Source organism: Panthera pardus, unplaced genomic scaffold, assembly GCF_024362965.1.
Source record: "Panthera pardus isolate Hobbes unplaced genomic scaffold, ASM2436296v1 HiC_scaffold_10, whole genome shotgun sequence".
Lineage (NCBI taxonomy): Eukaryota > Metazoa > Chordata > Mammalia > Carnivora > Felidae > Panthera > Panthera pardus.
The window spans coordinates 3,173,566-3,195,015 of NW_026526655.1; the positions used below are offsets into that span (position 1 = coordinate 3,173,566).

A 21,450-nucleotide genomic window follows, 5' to 3' on the forward strand; every position below is an offset into this window, starting at 1 on the left:
GCTCCAGGCTCCGAGCTGTCAGCACAGAGCCCAACGTGGGGCTCGAACTCACAGGCCGTGAGATCATGACCTGAGCTGAAGTCGGTTGCTCAATCGACTGAGCCACCCAGGCACCCCTACGCTAGGGACCTCAACACCCCTTTCGGGGCTACTAAGCAAATTAAAACCAGTACCAAGTGAAGAAGCCTGACTCAGGGACTGCATGTGAAGTTTCTAGTCTACAGTCAACAAGCTTTTCAAGTCCACGGACTCAATTTAGGCAGCAAAGAAAAACAACAAATTCCCAAAGTGGAAACTCTAAGTCAGTATTCTTTGACTACAATATTAAAAACTAGAAATTAGTAAGAAAAGGATAAATTTAAAAAAAAAACCCAAAGTCTCTAGAAATGAAAGGGCATGCATATAACATTGAAGTCAAACAAGAACTTAATTCGATCAGAGACTATTAAGAAAACAATGGCGTGCTATGTGTAAAAATTAAGGGGATGGAGGCAAAACTGAATTATGAGAAAAATCCACTGTTGTAAACTATCTTATTACTACACAAAATGATATGAAAATACGTGAAGTCTCCAAATCAAGGCATTTTTAAATTTCATTTTATTATTATTACTATTTTAACATTTATTTATTTTTGAGAGAGAGGGAGAGAGAGCATGAACAGGGAAGAAGGAGAGACAGAGGGAGACACAGAATCTGAAGCAGGCTCCAGGCTCCGAGCTGTCCGCACAGAGCCCGACGCAGCGCTCGAACCCACAAACCGTGACATCATGACCTGAGCCGAAGTGGGACGCTGAACCGACTGAGCCACCCAGGCGCCCAAGACATTTTTTAAAAGAACAACAAAATAAAACTTTCCAAAGGGCAAATAATTCAAATGCACTCATAATTGTTAAAAAGTAATATTTAGTGATATTTTAAGAAGTAAAACGAATACGTAAGTTCAATAGCTGATTCTTTAGAAAACAATGAAACCAGACATATCTCTGGATAATATAGTCTGAAAAAAAAAAAAAAAAGAGAGAAAACATCAATGTACAAAACCACCGGAAGGAGATTACCCAAAGTATAGGAGAGTAACATACAAAAAAATGTATGTTAAAGTTTGGGAAATCCTTGAGTTGGCATGCTTTCTGGGAAACTACAAATGACCAAACAGAGACCTAAAAGATAGAAAGTCTGAGAAGAAGAATGAAAAATGTTATTAGAGAATTACTTCCACAAAAGGTGCTGGACTCAGGTAATTCTTTCAAATTCTCGAGATCACAGAGGCGGACGCTAGGTTCCCCCGTTCTTTTACAGGGTTAGCAAATCCTGATCCCAGTCCTCTTAAGACGGCCTGCCCACGTGCCCTGGAGCCACAGATGTCCTCTACGTTCACTTATCAACGACACAAAAGTACGACAGAGGATGTTTGCAGATTTAAGCCAGTCCTACAGAGCACCTTAAGGCCACGTTCATTTCGGGAATGCTTCAAACTTAGCATAAAATCACACTTCAACGTGTCCGAGGGACACGCGACCGTTCCAATACAAGCTGAGAAGGCATTTGATAAGACTCAACATTCGCTTCTGATGAAAAAGAAACCACCTTGTAAACCTTGACAGACAGGTTCTTTTCTCAAGGTGATAAAAACCTCCCCAAACCGAGGGCACACATCGTATGATTGGAACCCTAGGGGCGTTTTCATCACAGGCAGGAATCCTTTCCTTCATTCTTAACTGGTCAGGCCTGTCTTCTCCCTTGTGGTTTCCGCCTTTCGTGTTGGGGGCCCCCACCCAAGACTTCGAAGTCACGTGGAGCCTTTCCGAAGCAGGGAGGGGCTGGGGCCACTTCCTCTGGTGACAGAAAGCCACGCGGTGACCCGGCCTGCCCTAGGCTGCGCCAGGCGTGGAGTGAGGATGCCAGGCCAGCTCGTCTCTACAAGGGGCCTCCGACCACGGACAGGAGGGGCCAGCGGCCTTGGCGGTGGCTAAGCAAGTCCTCGTGCTGTACTTTTCCCGCAGACCCACATACGAGCCAGCTGGGAGGCCGGCGTTCCGGCCCGGAGGAAGCACAGGACGGGGCATCTTTTGTTTTTCTTGCCGCTGTGGGGACGCAGAAGGACGTCTTGGTCACTGATTTAAAACATTTCACTGGCACCGGCCTGGGAACGTGTGCTGGGCTGGGGGTGGGGGTGGTGGGGGGGTTGCTGAGTCAACGGAGCCCCTGGAACTCACTCCGCATGCCTGGGGTTTGCAGCCGGAGGCGGGAAGGTGGATGCTAGACCATCGAGCCCTCCCTCGGCCAGTTAGCTCAGACAGATCCGAGCAAACCAGGCCAGACCAACGAGGCCAAGCGCTAGAAGTCGTGCCTCCCTGCTGGCCCAGGGCTGACCCGCCAGGGTGCTCGGACACAGAAGGCTTTGACGTTAGCGGCTACCGTTGCACGCAAATGCGTACCTTGAGATGAATTTTTCCGAGGCTCCTACGACAGTGTAACTCCTTAGTAGAACAGGGACCCCGCCCATGTTGGCAAACGCATCACCCTAGGGGGCACAGGGGACCGGCAGTGCCATCACTGCCCGAGACTCACAGCACGCCGCGTGCCCACGCTGTGAGGTTTGCAGCAATGCTCCGGTCCACACAGCACGCAAACGCCTCGACAGGCTGCCCAGGAAAGCCCGCTGAACGGTGGAGGGAAATCCCACGTCACATCTCCGATGCCAGCTCCCTGGCTAAACCGAACCCCCCTGACCAGCGGGCACTGGCTGAGCCAGGTGGACAGATGCCATTTTCTCAGGAAAGAAAGAACAGGACTGAGCAGAGAACAAAGAGCCTCGGGAGGGTTCCAGGGAAGAGGGGGACACATGGAAACCGGCCGGGGTTTTCTCTGCTGGCTACGAGGCAACAGTTTTCCAGAAATACCCGCGGCCCATCCAGGGCGTGCGTCAGCAGACGGGGCTCGGGGGGGATGCCTGGAAGGACCCCGCCGCTCTTGGGCTGTGGAAAACAAGACACGGGACAGCCCTCTGTGGCTTCCTCTGGCCACCGCTCCGCCTTCCCACCCCACTGGGCTCTGGGCTTCTCTTCTCCTGGCCTGAAGCCTGGCTCTCCCCTCCCCCGAGACACCCCACGATGGGGAAGCGAAAGACAGGCTTCTGGGGGCATTTCACGTCAGTGCTCGGGCGTTGGCCTGGGAAGCTGCTGCACAGACAAGGCCCTGAGGGCGTTTCCTCTGGAAGTGACCCCCCCCCCCCCCCCCACTGCGTCCTGCACCCTCAGCCTTGGAAGCCTGGACCTGTCCCCTCTCACACCTTGTTTCTGTCTGCTTCTCCAGTCCCCCTTAGGAATGACCTGCTCCACGACCCCCCCCCCCCCCCCCACCGGCGGGAGAGCATTTCATGGCTCCCCTTCTAGAGAGGAGAGGGCTTCTTTCAGCAGCCTGCTTCTACAGCAGCCTGGCAGGGGAGGTCCACGGCTGCCGTCCAGAAACCCCCTCTGTCTGGGGTCCCTGGCCCCCTGCCTATGGACTTGTATTTCCTCAAACCCAGGACTCGGGCCTGGCACTTTTGGGGTCCCTGCCCCGGCTGAGTCCTCTGGGTCTCGTGATGCTCCCTCCCTCTTTAGCCCCTTGCAGCTGCCTGCTCTCTGTGTCCCTGCTGGCCTGTGACCTCAGGAGGGCAGGGCAGCTCCTCTCGGCTCCCTGTGGAACCCTGCCCCCCGTGTGGGCGCACAGCAGGGCTCAGTGCCCAAGGCTGATGTGCCTGCAACTCTGCAGCCCTCACCGGGCCCCACCCGGAGCCCCGGTTCCTCAAATCTGGGCCAGGAGGGAGAGGAGGGTGCTGCCCCTTCCCGCCTGGGCCACCCTGGGCGGTCCTAAGTGGGACAGAGGAGCCCTGGGGGCCTCTGGGGATGCCTGCCTGGACACGGGGTCTGCAGCTGGGCCCAAGGTCCCCAAACACAAGGTCTCATGAGCACAGGCCCACGGTCCATACGTGCAGAGCCCTGTGTCCCCGTGCCAGCCCCACAGCCCACCCTTGGACCTGGAACCCAGAGGCTCACTTTGGGGGAGCAGCGGGAGACTCCCTGAGAAGATTCCGCAGCTTTGTATCCAGGCTGGTTGAGGCCACCTGGAAGCAACGTGTGTGGGCCACGTGGGGCCATGTGTGGAATGGGAAGGGGCACCCCTTCCTCCAGGCGGGTGTGGGGCTCGGCTCCCTTCAGGCTCCACCCCCGCCAGGTGCCCCGTGAAGGATGCCACCCGCCAGGCCGCGGTGAGTCCTCAGGCAGGAGACGTGGTGTCCCTGAGCGGTGCCATCTGCATCTGGGAAGACGGCCCCAGGGCTGAGCTGGAGACCAGGGAGGCGACACACACGAGGGCCCCCCGCTCCCCTAGACCCATGGAGGGGGGATGTCACCAGTTAAGGCGACTGCTGTCGGTTGAGGGGACACCAGTGTCGGCAGACAGAGCTTCGCCCCACACCAGGCAGCTCTCGACCGAGCCCCCGTTTCCTGAGCTTGGCACCAGTCAGGCCGCAGCACGGCTCCAACATTCCCTCTGCTGGGTCTGCACACTGAGCACTAGCTACTCACCGGCCTGCAGAGAAGCGCCTGCGGCTCTAGGAGCAGGCCTGTGGGGGCTGCAGGTACCGTGTTGGGAGACGGGGCGCTGGGGACCCAGGGCTGCAGAGATGCACGGTGGGGGGGCGGGCGCTTCCTCTCCAGCTGTCCTGCTGTGGCCGGGCTGGTCAGCCTGTGCACAAGGGGCCGTGGGCTCCTGCCGGGAGCACGTGCTGCTGGGCCCCGGGGACAGTCTCGTCTCCCTGGGCGATGGGCACCCTGCAACTCAGGAGGCCACAGGGGAGCCATCCAGGGAGCCGTGGGCATGCAGAACGGGGACCCTCTTAGGTGTGGGTGGACGCCCACACGTCCCCCAGAGCCGAGGGCAACACTCCACACGGGACTGCTGATGGCTGGGTTCTCTGCTCCGCACGGGACAGGAGGGACTAGGACATACATCCCATGTATGTCATCCCATCTGAGAAGCAGCTTTAGGAGCCGGCGTTCCTATCCTCTCCTTAAAGACAGGCGCCGCCGAGGTGACCCGCGTGGGTGACCCGAGGTGGCAGTGAGGGAGGTGGCCCGGGGGTCTGACCCACGTCTGCCTGGCTCCTCCACGTAGGGAGCTGTCTCCCCTGCTCGCCCCCAGAAGCCCCTTTTGGGGAGGAGGCGTTCTGGCCACCCCGTCCCCACCCGGGGCCTGCCTCCTCAGCCTCCCTCCTCTGCTCCTGTTCTGTGGCTCCGTGCCCGGCAGCTCCCGGTGCCTCTGCTCAAGCCAGGAGCAGGCAGAGGTTTCTAAATCCATTCCTGGCTCCGCATGCAGACAGCTCTGGCACCAGACGCAGCGCCCCGGGGGCTGCCAGGGCAGGCTCCCCGCGGACAGGGCTCACGGGGCGGGCGAGGGCACTGGCCTCCTCGGAGAACAGGCTGGGGCAGGAACCGGGCTCCTGGGGCCGGCAGCTCAGAGAGATAGCTGTAGTTGTAAGATCCGACAGGCGTCTGAGAACTAGGGAGCTGTGGCTGGTCACTGAGCTGTGGCCCCTGGTGAGACCGGGGACCCCCGTGCAGACACCAGGTCTAGGAAGGTGAGGCTGCCGCTCGCACCCTTGCTGGGAGGTGGGTGTGTGCGTGTCCGAGTCCCAGGATTAGGCGGACAGCCGGGACGCTATATTTGGACACGAAACCCTGGGGCCATTATCCCTGTGAAGCCACGCGGGCCACTGGAGGGAAGGGCTCTTCTGTGCAGCCCACCCTGGTCCCGCTGCTCTCTGCCTGTCCTGCCCAAGAGACTCTGTCCCCCTGATGCCACTGGACTCCCCAGGGACCCTGCTCTCCCCTCCCCACAGGGGCCCCTGCAGCGGGCTCACCCCCACCCACACGCCCTACCCACTTGCTGCCTCGTCTAGGAGGCTCCGCCATCCGCACCCCTGCTGCCCCCATCCTACGGAGGTCGGAGGTCGCAGCTCAGGGCGACACCCACTGTAGGGGGCAGGGCAGGGCTGTCCACACAGGTGCTTCTCTGTGATTCAAAATCACCCTGGGAGACATACTCGGACCGTGGAGCAGCCCAGAACCCCAGGAGGACGGGAACACAGAGAAATAAATGTCACAGGACCTGCACCCCACCTGGCTTTCTGGAGGGGGTCTTTGACATTCCCCCGGCCTGCACCCAAAGAAACTGCCCGTCAGCCTGTGCCCCTGGGGGTCTTGGCTGCCCAGGGTCTGAGGGTATGTCTGGAAAGCTTCCCAGAGCCTCCCCGAGGGCGGTCCCTAATTCCAGGGGCCGTGGGTCCACATCCTGCCCGCCCCACGCCCTCCCTGCCCCCTCCCGGTCCCTGGGTCCAGCCACCTGCAAGCAGGCACTCTGGAAGGAAGAGGCCACACTTAACAAATCAGTAAAAATCCCTCTGCCTTCTCTGACCACATAATAAAAACCCAGAGACGACAGAAGAAAAGCTATGCGAGCTTCAGAAAACAAGGCTGCTCATCACAGATCTATCCCCCCGCCAAGCTGTCACTCATGTAGAAAGAAAGCTCCGTAGAAATGTTTCGCTCCCGGGAATGGATTACTCATAAGGCTTTATTTCTAGGATTTGCTTCACATAGTCGCCTGAATTTAAAAGACACACGTGAAAGGGAACGAGCAGTTAAAAATAGTAAGACGTGTTTGAATTAACAGGCTATTTGCAGATGTCAGTAACCAAGACCTCTCAGACCAGCGTTATTACCGATAAAAGTCAGAACAACGCAGTGTAAAAAATAAAAGCAAAATAGAGGATAGGAAGGAAAAAGCAGGTTTTATTTTACTATTTTTTTAAATGTTTATTTTTAAGGGAGAGAGAGAGAGAGGGAGGGAGAGAGAGAGAGAGAGAGAGGGAGAGAGAGGGCATAAGCAGGGGAGGTGAAGACAGCTGGGGACAGAGGATCCAATGGGCTCTACACTGACAGCAGACAGCCTGATGCAGGGCTCGAACTCATGAACAGCGAGATCATGACCTGAGCAGAAGTCAGGTGCCTAACCAACTGAGCCACCCAGGTGCCCTGAAAAACCGGGTCTTAGAACATTAGTTCAAATCAAAGAAGAGAGAGAGACAGACACAAAGCGAAATTTGAGGAGGCCCAAAACCCAGGGATTCTGGTCCCTTCACCAAGGGGAGGCCAAAGCACGTGGTCTGACACGGTAAGAAAAGTGACACGTTATCAGAGGATCTGTGTTTCATTTCATGGCTGGTTGAGTGAAAAAGAGTTTTCCAGTCGTCAACCTCACTTGAAAGAGAAAAGAAGAGACATTATGTTCTAACCATACGAAGAAAAAAGAAATCAGGGTGGAAATGTAAAAAATCAAGACAAAAAACGGCGTGCCTGAAGATCGAACAGAAAGGACAAATACGATGTCGTTTTCTCTGGTACAAGGCTTGTCGCTCTGTTATATGAAACTCTATAGAGTTTATATAACATATATAACTCTATGTTATATGAAAACGTAACATCCAGCAGTAAGCTGTTGGCAAGAGACGTAAGTCACACAGAACGACAAAGTTCGAGGAGCTGACAGACCAGTGCTTCTGTGCTAACACGAGGCAAAGGATAACGTAGAGCAAAAACTATCACGTGTGCCTAGAACTGTAACGGTGTTTCCCAGTCGATGGCAGCAGCAGGATAACGTGGAGTCTAAATGCTATGAAAGTAGAGCGAAAGATATGCATAAAAGCCTTCCAGAAAAGTGAAATGGAAACAATGCCGACACGATTAGGATTGAAGAATCCACTACTGCATTATCATATGCAAAAAGTTCAGGGGCGCCTGGGTGGCTCAGTCGGTTAAGCATCCCACTCTTGAGCTCCGCTCAGGTCATGATCTCGTGGTTCGTGAGTTCAAGACCCGAGATACGCTCTGCACTGTCAACATGGAGCCTGCTTGGGATTCTCTCTCTCCCTCTCTCTCTGCCCCTTCCACCCCCCCCACCCCCAAAAATAAACAAGTAAACATAAAAAAAAGTTCAGAGGGGCACCTGGGTGGCTCAGTTGGTTAAGTGACCGACTTCGGCTCAGGTCATGATCTCGCAGTTCGCGGGTTCAAGCCCCGCGTCGGGCTCTGTGCTGACAGCTCGGAGCTTGGAGCCTGCTTCGGATTCTGTGTCTCCCTCTCTCTCTCTGCCCCTCCCCCACTCACGCTCTGTCTCTCAAAAACAAACATTAAATTTTTTTTAAAGTTCAGAAACCTGTAAAGAAGCTGCATAGCACGACAGTGCAGCATTAATCACTGCTTCGGGGGGGGGGGATGAAATAGAAAGAACAGAACGTTTTCATTTTCAAGTTTTGGTGGTGTGTTTACAGAAGGTCTTAGTGGGAGAGATCTGAGAGAAAATCTCAACAAAAACACAAAGTAGAAACTATTCACTCTGTGTGCTATAACTCTATCAAGAGAAGAAGAGCTTAAGAACCAAATGGAAATGCAACATTTGAGAATTAAAATACACCTGCCTAAAGAAAAAACTGAAGGAGAAAGTCAAGAAAGACAATAACTGTGTGGTAAGAAAATACAACGAGAAAACAGACATCTCAAAACCTGCAGAAAGTGGTGAAGAAGGTCCCGAGGGAGAAACAACATGGTCTTAAATGCCTTTATTATGTTAAAAAAAAAAAGGGGGGGGGGTGAGAAAAAATGATGTCGTCAGCATCTAAATTCTACCTCGCGAAAGAAGCAAATATTTTTCTGAAAATGTAAAAAGAGGGGAAAGCAAATGATAAAAGTGAAAGCCAAACATTTTTAAAAGACATTTCAATGCAAGACATAGTCTGTTTTCTAAAGACCTATAATAATGGACACAAAAAAAGTGGGCTTTCTCGGGGCCCCTGGGTGGCTCAGTCGGTTAAGTATCTGACTTTTGGTTTCAGCTCAGGTCATGATCTCACCGTCTGTGAGTTCGAGCCCTGCATCGGGCTCCGTGCTGACACTGTGGAGCCTGCTTGGGATTCTCTCTCCTTCTCTCTCTCTGCACCTCCCCCAGCTCTTTCCCTCTCTCTCAAAATAAATAAATAAACGTTAAAAAAGAAGTGAGCCGGGGCACCTGGGTGTCTCTGTCGGTTAAGTGTCCGACTTCGGCTCAGGTCACGATCTCGCGGTTCGCGAATTCGAGCCCCACATCGGGCCCTGTGCTGACAGCTTGGAGCCTGGAGCCTGCTTCGGATTCTGTGTCTCCCTCTCTCTCTGCCCCTCCCCCCTTGCACTCTGTCTCTCTCTGTCTCAAAAATAAATAAACATTAAAAAAAAAATTTAAAAGACGGCACAGGAAGGTAGTGAACAGTCTGACTAGGCCTGCTGCTGTGTTCTTCAGGACACAGGGCCCCCGAGACGCTCCTCATGGGCAGGATTCCTGCAGACAGCACCTCCCTAGCTGTCTGGCTGGTGCCTGGCCATCTCACCTAGAACCTCAATGTGACTTCTTACGGAATCTGGCAAAATGGTTCTTTAGTTCTCTTGGAAAAATAGGCAGAGAACGCATCAAAGAAAGCAGAAGGTAATGTGAAATACAACAAGAATGAACACACAAAGAGAGAATGAGGTCTTCTAAATTGTAGAAAATATTGTAGGGCCATGGCGATCGAAGGGGGGTGGATGGCCCCAAGACATACATAAATATTAACTGAGGGGCGCCTGGGTGGCTCAGTCGGTTAAGTGTCGGACCAGCTCAGGTCATGATCTCACCATTCGTGAGTTTGAGCCCTACGTCCGGCTCTGTGCTGATAGCTCAGAGCCTGGAGCCTGCTTCGGATTCTGTGTACCCCCCCCCCCCGCCCCTCCCCCATTCATTCTCTCTCTCTCTCTTAAAAATAAGCATTAAAATTTTTTGTAAAACATTAACTGAAATTACTCTAATGCACACAAGAACATACTAAGTATTAAATCAAGCATAACCAAACTATGGAGGTAGGCAACATTATTTAACAAATTATGTTAGCCTAATCGAGGTAGGGAGGAAGTAAATTTTATTCATGTCTTAATGTAACTACTTAGCGTGTTTAAGAAGATAAATGTTATTTCAAAACACATAACGACTAAACAGAAACAGATCATAATACGGTGGCCATGTGACTCCCTTGGAATTGCGACAATTGAATTTCTGCAACAGACAGGACTGTGCCTGAATTCCAGACCTCTGGGGAGCGAGCGAGGGCACACACGTGAACTGCATAACTAAATCAAACACGGGAGACAAGCGTCACCAAAATAAACACAAGCGAAACTTGAAGAAAAGATGATTAGGACAAAAATGACACACAGCTGACCTCTACCATGTTCGAGAGTTTGCAAAATCAGACTTAAAAGACTCCCAATGACTCAAAAGGTAAGTAGCAAAGATTATGGTCAGATGATCTGCACCTGAGAAAAAACAAATTGCAAAACAACTCTAGAAGAATCACTTCGCCTTCCCAACGGCCAAAGGCGGGCAAATGGGACAAGAGGAAATCTCACGTACACCTGCCAACAGAAAATCTGTGCAAACTCAGGGCTCATGAGAATGTGAGGAAACGCCTTCATATGCGGCTGGTAACAGAAAGGAGTACAATTCCTTCAAAGGGCAACGGGGCAAAACCTATGAGAACCACAGAACGTCCACGGCACGTAAGTCCATTTGCAAGAATTCTTAAGTTAGTTCAAAACAGAAGGCCGTATGTACCAAAGCTCTCACAGCCGCATCATTAAAGATCGCAAAGACCTGGTAAAGGCTCAACAGACTTGGGGTGGGAACACCAGGGCGTGTTAACTTGGCCTTCTGGCCACTAAGCGAGGCCACGTCCACCTGGCCCGGGCAGTGAGGGTACACTCACCTTCTCTTGCTACTCAAAAAGAGTGTTTCTTTCTTTCTTTTTTTTTTTATTAAAAAATTTTTTTAAATGTTTATTTATTTTTGAGAGAGAGGGACAGAGTGTGAGCGGGGGTGGGGCAGAAAGAGAGAGGGAGACACAGAATCCGAAGCAGGCTCCAGGATCTGAGCCACCAGCACAGAGCCCGACGCAGGGCTCGAACTCACGAATCATGAGATCATGACCTGAGCTGAAGTCGGATGCTCAACTGACTGAGCCACCCAGGCGTCCCATTTTTTTTTTAAATGTTCATTTGTTTTTGGGGTGCCTGGGTGGCTCAGTCGGTTGAGCGTCCGACTTCGGTTCAGGCCATGATCTCACGGTTTGTGAGTTTGAGCCCCGTGTCGGGCTCTGTGCTGACAGTTCAGAGCCTGGAGCCTGTTTCGGATTCTGCGTCTCCCTCTCTGTTTCTGCCCCTCCCCTGCTCATGCTCTGTCTCTCTCTTTGACAAAAATACGTGAAAAAAAAACATTAAAAAATATTTACTTTTGAGAGAGACAGAGAGAGAGCAGGGGAGGGGCAGAGAGAGAGAGAGAGAGAGAGAGAGAGAGAGAGATCTAAAGCAGGCTCGCACTGACAGCAGTGAGCCCGATACGGAGTTTGTGAGATCTGTGAGATCTCGACCTGGAAGATCATGATGAACTGATCTCGAACTGTGAGATCTTGACCTGAGCCAAAGTCAGAGGCTCCACTGACTGCCACCCAGGTGCCCCAAAAGGGGTGTGTTTTTAAGAAAGTGAGTCCTCCGTTTTTTAGCTGGGAGAAGAGGGAACTCAGACCTAAGAGGCACCTTTCCCAGAGTGGGAGCCACGGGGCATCCTGTGCATAAGCGTCCAGGGCTGAAGTCCTGTGAGCCCTGGGGGAGGTTGTCCTCAAAATCTGCCCGGAGAAGGAGGGCTGCCGCCTGGTGCCACAGCTCCCCGGAGGCCCCCACAGTGGTCTGAGCGTCGCTGGCCCCAAGCCAGATGTCCACCAACACAATGACTGATGAATGGCTGGGTCCTGGGAGACCCTGGGAGCAGGGTGAGCACTGGGTTGAGGGTCAGCAGTAGGAGGGGACATCTGCTGTGACACCCACTGTGCTGCACCCCTACCTCTCATCACTCTCACCACGCGCACCCTGCCCCTCAGTGTAGACGGCCCTGGGGGGGCCGCCTGTGAGCGGGCTCCGGGGAGCCCTGTGTGAGCGAGCCTGGCCCCCCGGCCCCGGACAGCAGACTCCTGTCTGCACAGCCTGGACGTGTCTGGGGTTTTCCTGGCCGTGGGGAAGTGGGGAGTCACAGCAGCGTGTCCAAGGCGGAGGCGGGGGTGGAAGGGATATGGCCACAAGTTCCCGTCACCAGGACACGTCCCACCTGCCCGCTCCGCTCACAGCCAGGATCTGCTTAGTGTTGCCCGGCCGCTGACCTTTCACACTGACACACAGGCCTGACTTCATCCCAGACACGTGTCTGGGGAAGCATCTGTGCCCTCTCCCGGGGCCAGAAGGACTCGGGCAGTGGACATGAAGGGAAGCCGAGGACGGTGCCGTGGCCCCTGGGTGTGGCCAGCGGAAGCTTCTGGCTTCCCCCCACCGCAAGGGGGATTGCCTGGCTTGTGGCCTCTGCAGACACATTTTTCCAGGAGCTTTCTCAAGCAGGAAGTGGGGTTCCTCCTTCCCACTCCCCCAAACCTCCAGGCCAACAGGTGGACAGGCACAGGCCCTCTGACACCGTCAAGAGAACCCTCCACGAGGCAGGCACACGGTTGAGGCAGCTCCGGACCGAAATGCTGCCGCTGTCCGTGAGGGCTCCCCGCCCCCCCAAGTGAAGACAATTCCTCTGGCTGCCGGGAGATGATGCGGCTGGGACAGGGTGGGGCTGCGAGCCACCTGAGGATCTCCCCCGAGCGTGTCCCTATGACACTTCGTGTCCTTATGACCCCTCTCCCGCATCTGCCTGCCCAGGGCTGGCTCTGCAGGCATGGTGGAGGACAGTGGATTTCCAGACCTTTCCACCCCCTTACCTTGCTCTTCCATGGGCACAGATCTGGGCGCACAAAGCCCGAGACAAATCCTTCCTTCTCCAGTACACCCTGCTCCCACAGCACTGGTCCCACTGGCCCGGCCCTCCATCTGCTCCCCCAGGTCAGCGGCGGCTGAGCGCCTGACACAGGGTAGAAGGGCCTGGCAGGCCTCTGCCTCCCTCCCCCCCAGAAAGGCCCCCTTGTTGCTGCTGTGGGGTCGTGCATACGGTATTCCCCCCCGCCCCCAGCAGCTCTGCTAAGACGCCCACCTAGGTGGGGGCCTGAGGAGCTGTCTTTGAACAGGGTGGACAAAAAGGGTTCCCCCCCTTTCCTCTGCCCACATGGCAAACTGAGACCCGTCATGCCTCCCTGTCACAGCCTTGGCCTAACAAATTCCAGGGGTGGCGCTGGGAGCTCCGGGCCCAGCTTGGGCGGGGGGTCCTTGGTCCTTCCCTTCTGCTGCTGACACCAGCAACACGAGAACGTCCCACCCTCCACGGCTGGGCACCAAGAAGACTGGAAGGGAAGGTACCCGGCAAGCAGCTCAGAGGTGCGCAGAGCTGTGACGGACCACGGCACACACCCTGGCCCAAGTGCGCCCTGGTAAGCTGTGCCTGCACCTCTTGTCCGGCTGAGGCCCGGCCGGGCAGCAGGAGGCAGGGCCTCGGCAGAACCAGCCTCTGCAGGGCGAGCCGGGGCACGCAGGCCTCCGGAAGTCAGGATTCCAGCGCCCGGGCTGGGGGCTGTGAGCGTGTGCTCTGGAGACACCTGAAGGACTCCCCCCACCCAGGCGGCCAGAGGGGTGGGGGATGGGCACCTGTGCCGGGGCCTCTGGGGGCCAGGGCAGGCGCGCGGCCCCACAGACCCCCGAGGGAACTGGATGGAGCCCCGGGAGCTCCCAGTGGGTGGGACGCAGGTTCTGGAGAACGGCCTGCCGAGCGCCCGCGGCATGGCCCATCCAGGCCTTGGCGAGAGGGGCCGAGCGCAACCAGAATCCCTCAGAGGACACCAGCCACTGCCCCAGAGAGACCTCTGTGATTTCAGAAAGATGCCTCCCTTTCAGTTCCTGTTGCAATTCAAAACTAAAGCAGCTGTCCTGATATCACTGCTGAGTCCTGAAGAATTTCCTGCCTCGGCGATTTTAAGGGAGCCACAAAGAAGGCCCTTTGTTCCAGAGGCACAGAGGGAACGGCAGCCGCCCTGGGAGAGACCCCGCGGTGGGTCAAGGGCCCTGTCCGGGGACTGGAGTCCCTAGGCGGGGTGCCCATGGCAGAATCCCCAGCACTGGCCGGGGACACATGTATTCTGTGTCCTTTGCTTAACACACCGGGCCACTCCCCACTTGGCAGGGCTGGGGACCCCTCCTCGGAACTGGCCAGTGGGCCCTCTGTGCCCAGCGCAGGGTCAGCACGGCGGGGAGGGATTCCCCAGGGAGGCGGGCCGGGGAGACCGCGTGTGCTGAGGCAACCCAGATGACATTTATAAATCCACACGCTTCAGGGCAGGCACAGGAGGGGCGCCTGGACGGGTATGAGGGTGAGGTTGGTTCTCTGATGAAAGATCATGGAAGTTGCTACACCTGTTTCTCTGACATCTTTCCTGTGAACACCGTGATGCCTCAGAGCCCAAGGGGGGCAGCGGACAGGGCTCCCGGCCTCCCAAAGCCACCAGCAGTTTTTGTCTTGGGGGGTGGGGGGGCGGAAATCCCACACTCGGGGACTTTAAAACCAACCAGTTTCTACTTGAGTTCCTCATGTTGGAGATTCTTCTCCTTCTCTGTTCCGCTCTTTCTCTCCCTCCCCAAAACCCACAGGAACCTCTCTGGAAATGAGAGTTTCTGATGACACATTTTCCCATGTTCTCTGTAGCTCCCCAAATTAGATTATCTTCCCAGTTAATGCTCTAAATTACATTTCCACTGGCAGACCAGGCCTGCAGTTTAATGAGCTGGCCCCTGGGAATCACGGGCTGGGCCCGCCCTGCGGAGCCCATCTGCCCTGAGTGGGCCTGGTGTGGGGACAGGTCAGACACCAGGGGAGCCTGAAAAATCCCGAGCATCTCCAAACAAAGGACTCAGGAGCAGCCCCAAGCCAAGCTCCCACTGGAGGAGCGGGGGTCGGCGTCCGGGGTCATGGACCCATTTACGTGCAGAACCATGCTGGACAGCCCTGGTCCCAGGGTCAGCTCCATGCTGAAACAAAGCAGACCCACAATTCCACAGCAGGTCACTGTCCTCTTATTGGAGTGTGGCCTGAGTGCTCTTGTGAGCCCTTCGCTTTTTCTTAAGAAGTTTCTATCTCTGAGCCAAGAGGCACAGTGCTGCTGAGAAGTACTTTGGAAATAACCCAGTGTTTCCATCTAAGGTCCTAAGTGAAGCAGGGTTGAGGTGGAGCTGGGAGCCTGGGAGCCAGAGCGCCAGCCAGCACGAGCCGGCCCCCCGTGTGCCCGCAGGGGACCTTCTCCACGTCTCTCTGGACCCTGCATGCTGGGGAAGCCTGCCTCTCTCGCATTTGTCACCTGGTGGGAAGGCACGTGTCCTCGGCAGCTGCTTTAAACCCTGACTTCAGAGTAGAATCCAGAACTTCCCTCTGCCGGATCACAGTCACCTGCGGGCCCAGCCCAGTTGCTACGACAGCCATGACCTCAGGCAGCAGGCACTGGGGACCTCTGGCCTCCTGACTTTAGGGGTGTCCACTCCCAGCTTTAGGCTGGGCCTGGATCCCAGGCCCAGAGACCGCCCGGTTCTGCCGCTTTGATCCCACCGACATCGCCAGCTGCGCTTGGCTGAGGGAGGGGTCTTTCCCAGCACCTGCCCCTTTGTCCCACACCTGCCTGGCCTGCAGCCCTCCAGCCTGGGCTGGGAGAATTCCCTGGGACCAGCCTGTCGTCTGGCTCTCCGCCTGTGGGCCCTCCACCTCGGGGTCCTGCTCGTCTGCTGGCCACTGTGTTTCTTCATGCTGATGGCTCTCCGGCCCGTACATGCAGCTCTCCCACTCCCGGCCGTGCCCGGTCTTCTCTCTGGGTCCTTCCTCTCATCTCCACCCAATCATTCGGACAAGCCTGCCTGCCCCAGACCTCTGCGGCTCCAGGGGACTCTGGAAAGTCTGCCCTTGGCTCGAGAACCAGACTTGGTGTCCCACTGCAGAAGGACCTCACCAGGCCCCCTGGATGCTGGCAGGGGCTCAGATGGCCACGAAAGGCCGTCATTCACCCGCTCCCCCCGCCCACTTCTGTGAAGACAGAGCATCGCCACACCACCCTTGAGAACCAGGAGTGGGCCATCTCGTGCCCCTGGGGAGAGTCAAGAGCTGAGACTCCGGACCCCAAGAGACCTTGCCAGCTGTGACCCTGGGCAGACAGAGTGGGGATTACAAGTGTTCTGCCCTCCCGCGGCTGCTGCTTACTTCCGTGAGACGACACGTGTGAACCGATTAACACGGCGCCCAGCACACCGTAGGTGCTTAACAAACACTAGCTGTAACAATGTGGTAAGTGAGCAGTCGGTAGGCAGTGAAGTCCCACTGGCGGTTCTGGAGAAGAAACTGATGTCGCACAGGCAGGCAATAGGAAGAAGGTTTGACACGGACTGTTTATGAAGGTGCAAAGCGTAGAGGGGCATTACATAGAACAAAGTGGCATCTCCACTCACTGGGGGCAAAGGCGGGCTCACTAATAAACAGGACAACTGGGCAGCTCATCTGGAGAAAGACAGAATTCGCTTGTGGTTCGCCGCAGAATACAGTCCAGATGGGTCAGCGACTGAAGAGAAAACACGGGGGATTCCTCTCGAACCTCAGCGTGGGGAAAGGCTTCCCAGCCGTGACTCAGACCCAGGGGTGATAAGACACTGACGCACACAGCTGGATGGGAACAAGATGACGGGGCAGCAGCGACATGGGAAACAGAGTCAGAAGACAGCTAACAGGCGGGGAGAACACATCTCATGTGTGTTGCAGACAACGGTCCTAATGTCTCTTCTAACATAGAGAACTCTTCAGGGGCGCCCGGCTGGCTCTTGGTCTTGGGGTCGTGAGTTCGAGCCCCACGCTGGGCATAGAATTTACTTAAAAGTAAATCCATTTAATAAAATAAAATAATTCTTTACAAAGGACCAGAAACTGGGAAAGGACACGAACAAGCATTCACAGAAAAGATCGATGAACGGCCCTTAAACTTCCAGAAGGTGAACTCGTCGCTGGAGGAAGGCGACAGCGTCTCTCGCGGATCGGGTGGGGAGGACGCAGGCCTGACCACGCAGGGCGCCGGCCGGTGGCGGGGAAGCTCCCTCACACACCGCCAGTGGGGACGCCGAGGCCGCAGCCCCTCTGGGGGGACACGGGCAGTGCCTCCCCAAACGTGCTCTTGCCTCGGACCCCGTGGTTCTGATGCCAGGCGGCCACCCTGGAGGTACAGCTCCAGCAGCAAGAAGGTGCAGGTGCTTGAGACTGTGCCCTTCCACGCTATCTGAAATTGGAAAATACCGGGGACACCAAACGCCTCTCCACAGGAAAGTGCTTGGAAGACGAGGCGAGGCGGGGCGCCCGGGCGGCTTCGTCGGTTGAGCGTCTGACTCTCGCTCTCGGCCCAGGTCACCATCTCACGGCTCATGGGTTCGAGCCCCGCGTCGGGCTCTGCGCTGACAGTACAGACTCTGCTTGGGATTCTCTCTCTCCCTCTCTGTCTGCCCCTCCCCAACTCGTGCATGCACGCCCTCTCTCTCAAAATATTATCCAGCTGTAAAAATGAGTGAGGGAGTTCTCCATGCACTGGTAAGAATTAATTTCCAGTATACGCTGTTAGGTTAAAAAGAAAAAAAAGGAAACAAAACCAAAGTGCAAAAAAAATATCTATAGTAAAATACACTCCACGTAAGAAAGGATGCGAGAGAAAAATTCGTATACCGGCTGACCTGTGCAAAAGAAATACAAGGAGGACGCAGAAACGAGAGAGACTGGTCGCCCACGGGGAGTGGGTGGCGGTGGGTGGGCGTAATGGGCCAGAGTCTGGATGAGGGGAGACGACGCTTCTCTGAACCCACCTTTGAGAACAGCTGTGACACAGAGCACAGTGTGACGGTCGGTTTTGTGTCAGCCTGGCCGGGGGACACCCCCCGGTTATTCAATCTCACACCAATCTGGCCATTGCTGGGGAATTTCGGAGACCTGCTTCCCATGCATTGGCTTTAAGGAGGTCATCCCTGATAATGTGGGGGGGCCTCATCCGGTCAGTTGAAAGGCCTTACGTTGGGGCAAGTTAAGAAACTCTGCCCCCCCAGGGCTACAGCATCAGTTGTGCTGGCCTGGCCTGCAGATTTTGGACTTGCCAGACCCTCCCCCCTCCCAGTCGCATAAACCATAAACCGATTCCTTGAAATCAATACTGTTATTACAGTAACAATATATAAATATCGTTGTTATTCAGCCTTCCCCCCACGGAGGCTCCAGGAGACCTCACCCATGTCTTCTCTCAGGGCTTATAAGGTCTCCCTGGTTACACGTGAATTCCTGACATGAGAGAGAGAGAGAGAGAGAGAGTGTGTGTGTGTGTGTGTGTGTGTATCTTGGCTTCTAAACGACATTCTTTTTTCTTTTTAACAAGTTCCATAGTTTGGGTTTTTTTTAAACCTTTTTTTAATGTTTTTATTTATTATTTTTGGGAGACAGAGACAGAGCACGAGTGGGGGAGGGGCAGAGAGAGAGGGAGACACAGAATCCGAAGCAGGCTCCAGGCTCCGAGCTGTCAGCACAGAGCCCGACGCGGGGCTCAAACCCACTGACTGCGAGATCATGAGCTGAGCTGAAGTTGATGCTTAACTGCCTGAGCCACCCAGGCACCCCTAAATGACATTCTTTTTTTTTTTTCACATTTATTTATTTTTGAAAGACAGAGCACAAATCGGGGAGGGGCAGAGAGAGAATGAGACAGAATCCGAAGCCGGCTCCAGACTCTGAGCTGTTGGCACAGAGCCCAACGCGGGGCTCGAACTCACAAACCGTGAGATCATGACCCGAGCCGAAGTTGGGCGCTCAACCGACTGAGCCCCCCAGGCGCCCCTAAACAACATTCTTTAATAAAAGAAACCAGGGCTTCCTTGAAGAAACCGCTGCTTCTGGGGAGTGGGGAAGGGGGCAGAAAACGTATACGATGATCCTGGAAAATCTTGGGGGTACCAGAAAGTAAGGAGGTGCTCAAAGAAGGATGGGCAGGAGGGTGCGTCAGAAGGACACAAAAGCCAGTCTGATGTTGCTCCAAAGGCCTCGCTGGGACCATTTAAGGCCCCTTGTGCTTACCTCGGACCCACCCGGATAATCCGGGATAATCTCCCCAAAGTCACCTGCTCAGCAACCTTAGTTCCATCTGTAATCTACTTCCCCTTTGCCATGTGACGTTGTGTGTACTAGGTTCCAGGGACTAGGACTCGGACCTCTCTCCAGGCTCTTATCTTGCTGACCACAGACCCGGGCCGGCAGGCCTCAGCTGACGTGCTGACATAGCGTTCCCATGAGACCTTCTGCTTCCAGCTCCCTCAAAGATCTTGATTTTCTTTTTAAATAAAAGAATGTCCTGGGGCGCCCGGATGGCTCCGTCGGTTAAGTGTCTGACTCTTGATCTCAGCTCAGGTCATGATCTCACAGTTTGTGAGTTCAAGCCCTGTGTTGGGCTGTGTGCTGACAGTGTGGAGCCTGCTTGGGACTCTCTCTCTCTCTGCCCCTTCCCTGTTTGCTCTCTATCTCTAAATAAATAAATAGATAGATAGATAGATAAATAATAGATAAATAGATAAATAAATAAACAAATAAACTTAAAATGTCCTAGCAACGTCACCCTCAGCCCTGCCTCTATTCCCTTTTTGTTTTACCCCGCGGCTCGAAGGATGGAAAACTTTCTTTGGCCTGACTGATCGTTACTCCCGTCTGTATCCAGAGAGCTACTGGGGACTGCCTGTGGTGGCTCCCATTTCTAAGACCACGTCACCCCTGCTTCTTTGGGAACACCACTCGCGTTACCCATCGGCTGCTGGGCCACCCGTGTGCAGGCCATCCACACCAATCTGTGGTCACTTACTCAAGATAAGTGGGGACAGTGCTTTTCTTTGGGGACCCCACTGTGTCCTCCCTGAATTGTATTAACGTGCCATCTTTAATTTAAACACAAATCCCTCTGCTGAGGCAGAAGACCAGTTAGCCTAAAGCACAGGCTGTTCTGATGCTAGCACCTGCCTCCTCCATCACGCTCAAGTTCTGGCTCCTGGTCCAGAACACCAAGAGCCTGGGCCCCCGGTGGGGAGAGCCCCCGACCCCACTGAGGAATGCCTGGGGCCCTGGATAAACCCAGCGAGGCGGGAAGAAGGGCCCTTTGGCAGGAAAACCGAAGTCACAAAGGGGAAGGGGCTAATTGTCAGCTGTCTTCGGTGGGGGTTCACAGATCATGAAGGGTCGATGAAGCTCGGAGCCCCAAACAGGGTGGGAATAACAGCCTCAGCCTGACCACGGGGACCGAGGGAACCAGCGGAGCCGTCCCTGCAAGCTGGGGCTCCTGCCACCGAGACTCAGCCCCCGGCCACTAGACGGTGCTCTCTGTTGTCCCCCGCACGCCTGCACGTGGATGGGCCACGAGCGTCTCAGCTAGACATGGCCCAGACAGAACCCTCCCTCCCGGAGCTCCCTCTGTACAAGGCCCACCATCCGTCCCGGCCCCGGGTCATTGTGGACACGGCCTCCTCCCGCCCCCACTCGCTTATCGCTGGCGCCCTCCTTCGCCCACGGCCACATTCCGCCACCATAGACTTTGGCGAAGAACCCCTCACCGCGGCCGCGAGCGGGCTCCCTGCACCAGACCCTGTGGCTCCCGCCCCACCCACATCCCTCCCGCCAGGGGCCACACGACACTCACTTGACGGTCTCGCCCCAGTCGCACCACAGCGTCTTCCCGATGGCCTCCATGTCCACCTGGAACTGGGTGAGGCAGAGCTCCTGGAGGAGAGCGCCAGAGTTGGCGTCCTGGCAGGCTGTGGCCATGAGGAGGTGATGCACTGCAACGAAGGGCCCAGGGGACTGTCAGCCTCTCTGGGACCCACCCACCCCCCCCTGCCTTCCCTGCACACCCTCCCCCGCCTCCCCCCCACCACACACCCTCCCCTGCCTTCCCTGCACACCCTCCCCTGCCTACCCCCCATACCCTCCCCTGCCTCCCCCACCCACCGCACACCCTCCCCTGCTTTCCCCCTCACCCTCCCCCGCCTCCCCCCCACCACATACCCTCCCCTGCCTTCCCTGCACACCCTCCCCTGCCTACCCCCCCATACTCTCCCCTGCCTTCCCTGCCCACTCTCCCCTGCCTCCCCCCTACACCCTCCCCTGCCTACCCCCCCATACCCTTCCCTGCCTCCCCCACCCACCGCAACCCTCCCCTGCCTTCCCTGCACACCCTCCCCTGCCTACCCCCCCATACCCTCCCTTGCCTTCCCTGCACACCCTCCCCTGCCTACCCCCCATACCCTCCCCTGCCTTCCCCCTCACCCTCCCCTGTCTCCCCCC

The 21,450-nt window shown here is 55.6% G+C and overlaps 1 protein-coding gene across 4 annotated transcripts in view; it reads right to left on the minus strand.

Moving 5' to 3' along the window:
• The window catches only part of RAMP1 (receptor activity modifying protein 1), a 54,954-nt gene that overhangs the window by 15,319 nt on the left and 18,185 nt on the right, over positions 1–21,450 (minus strand). For all 4 annotated transcript variants that reach the window (XM_053903079.1, XM_019445395.2, XM_019445392.2 and 1 more), the window contains exon 2: positions 20,807–20,945. In XM_053903079.1, coding sequence (XP_053759054.1) covers positions 20,807–20,945 — 139 coding nt within the window. The remainder of the gene's footprint in view (positions 1–20,806; positions 20,946–21,450) is intronic.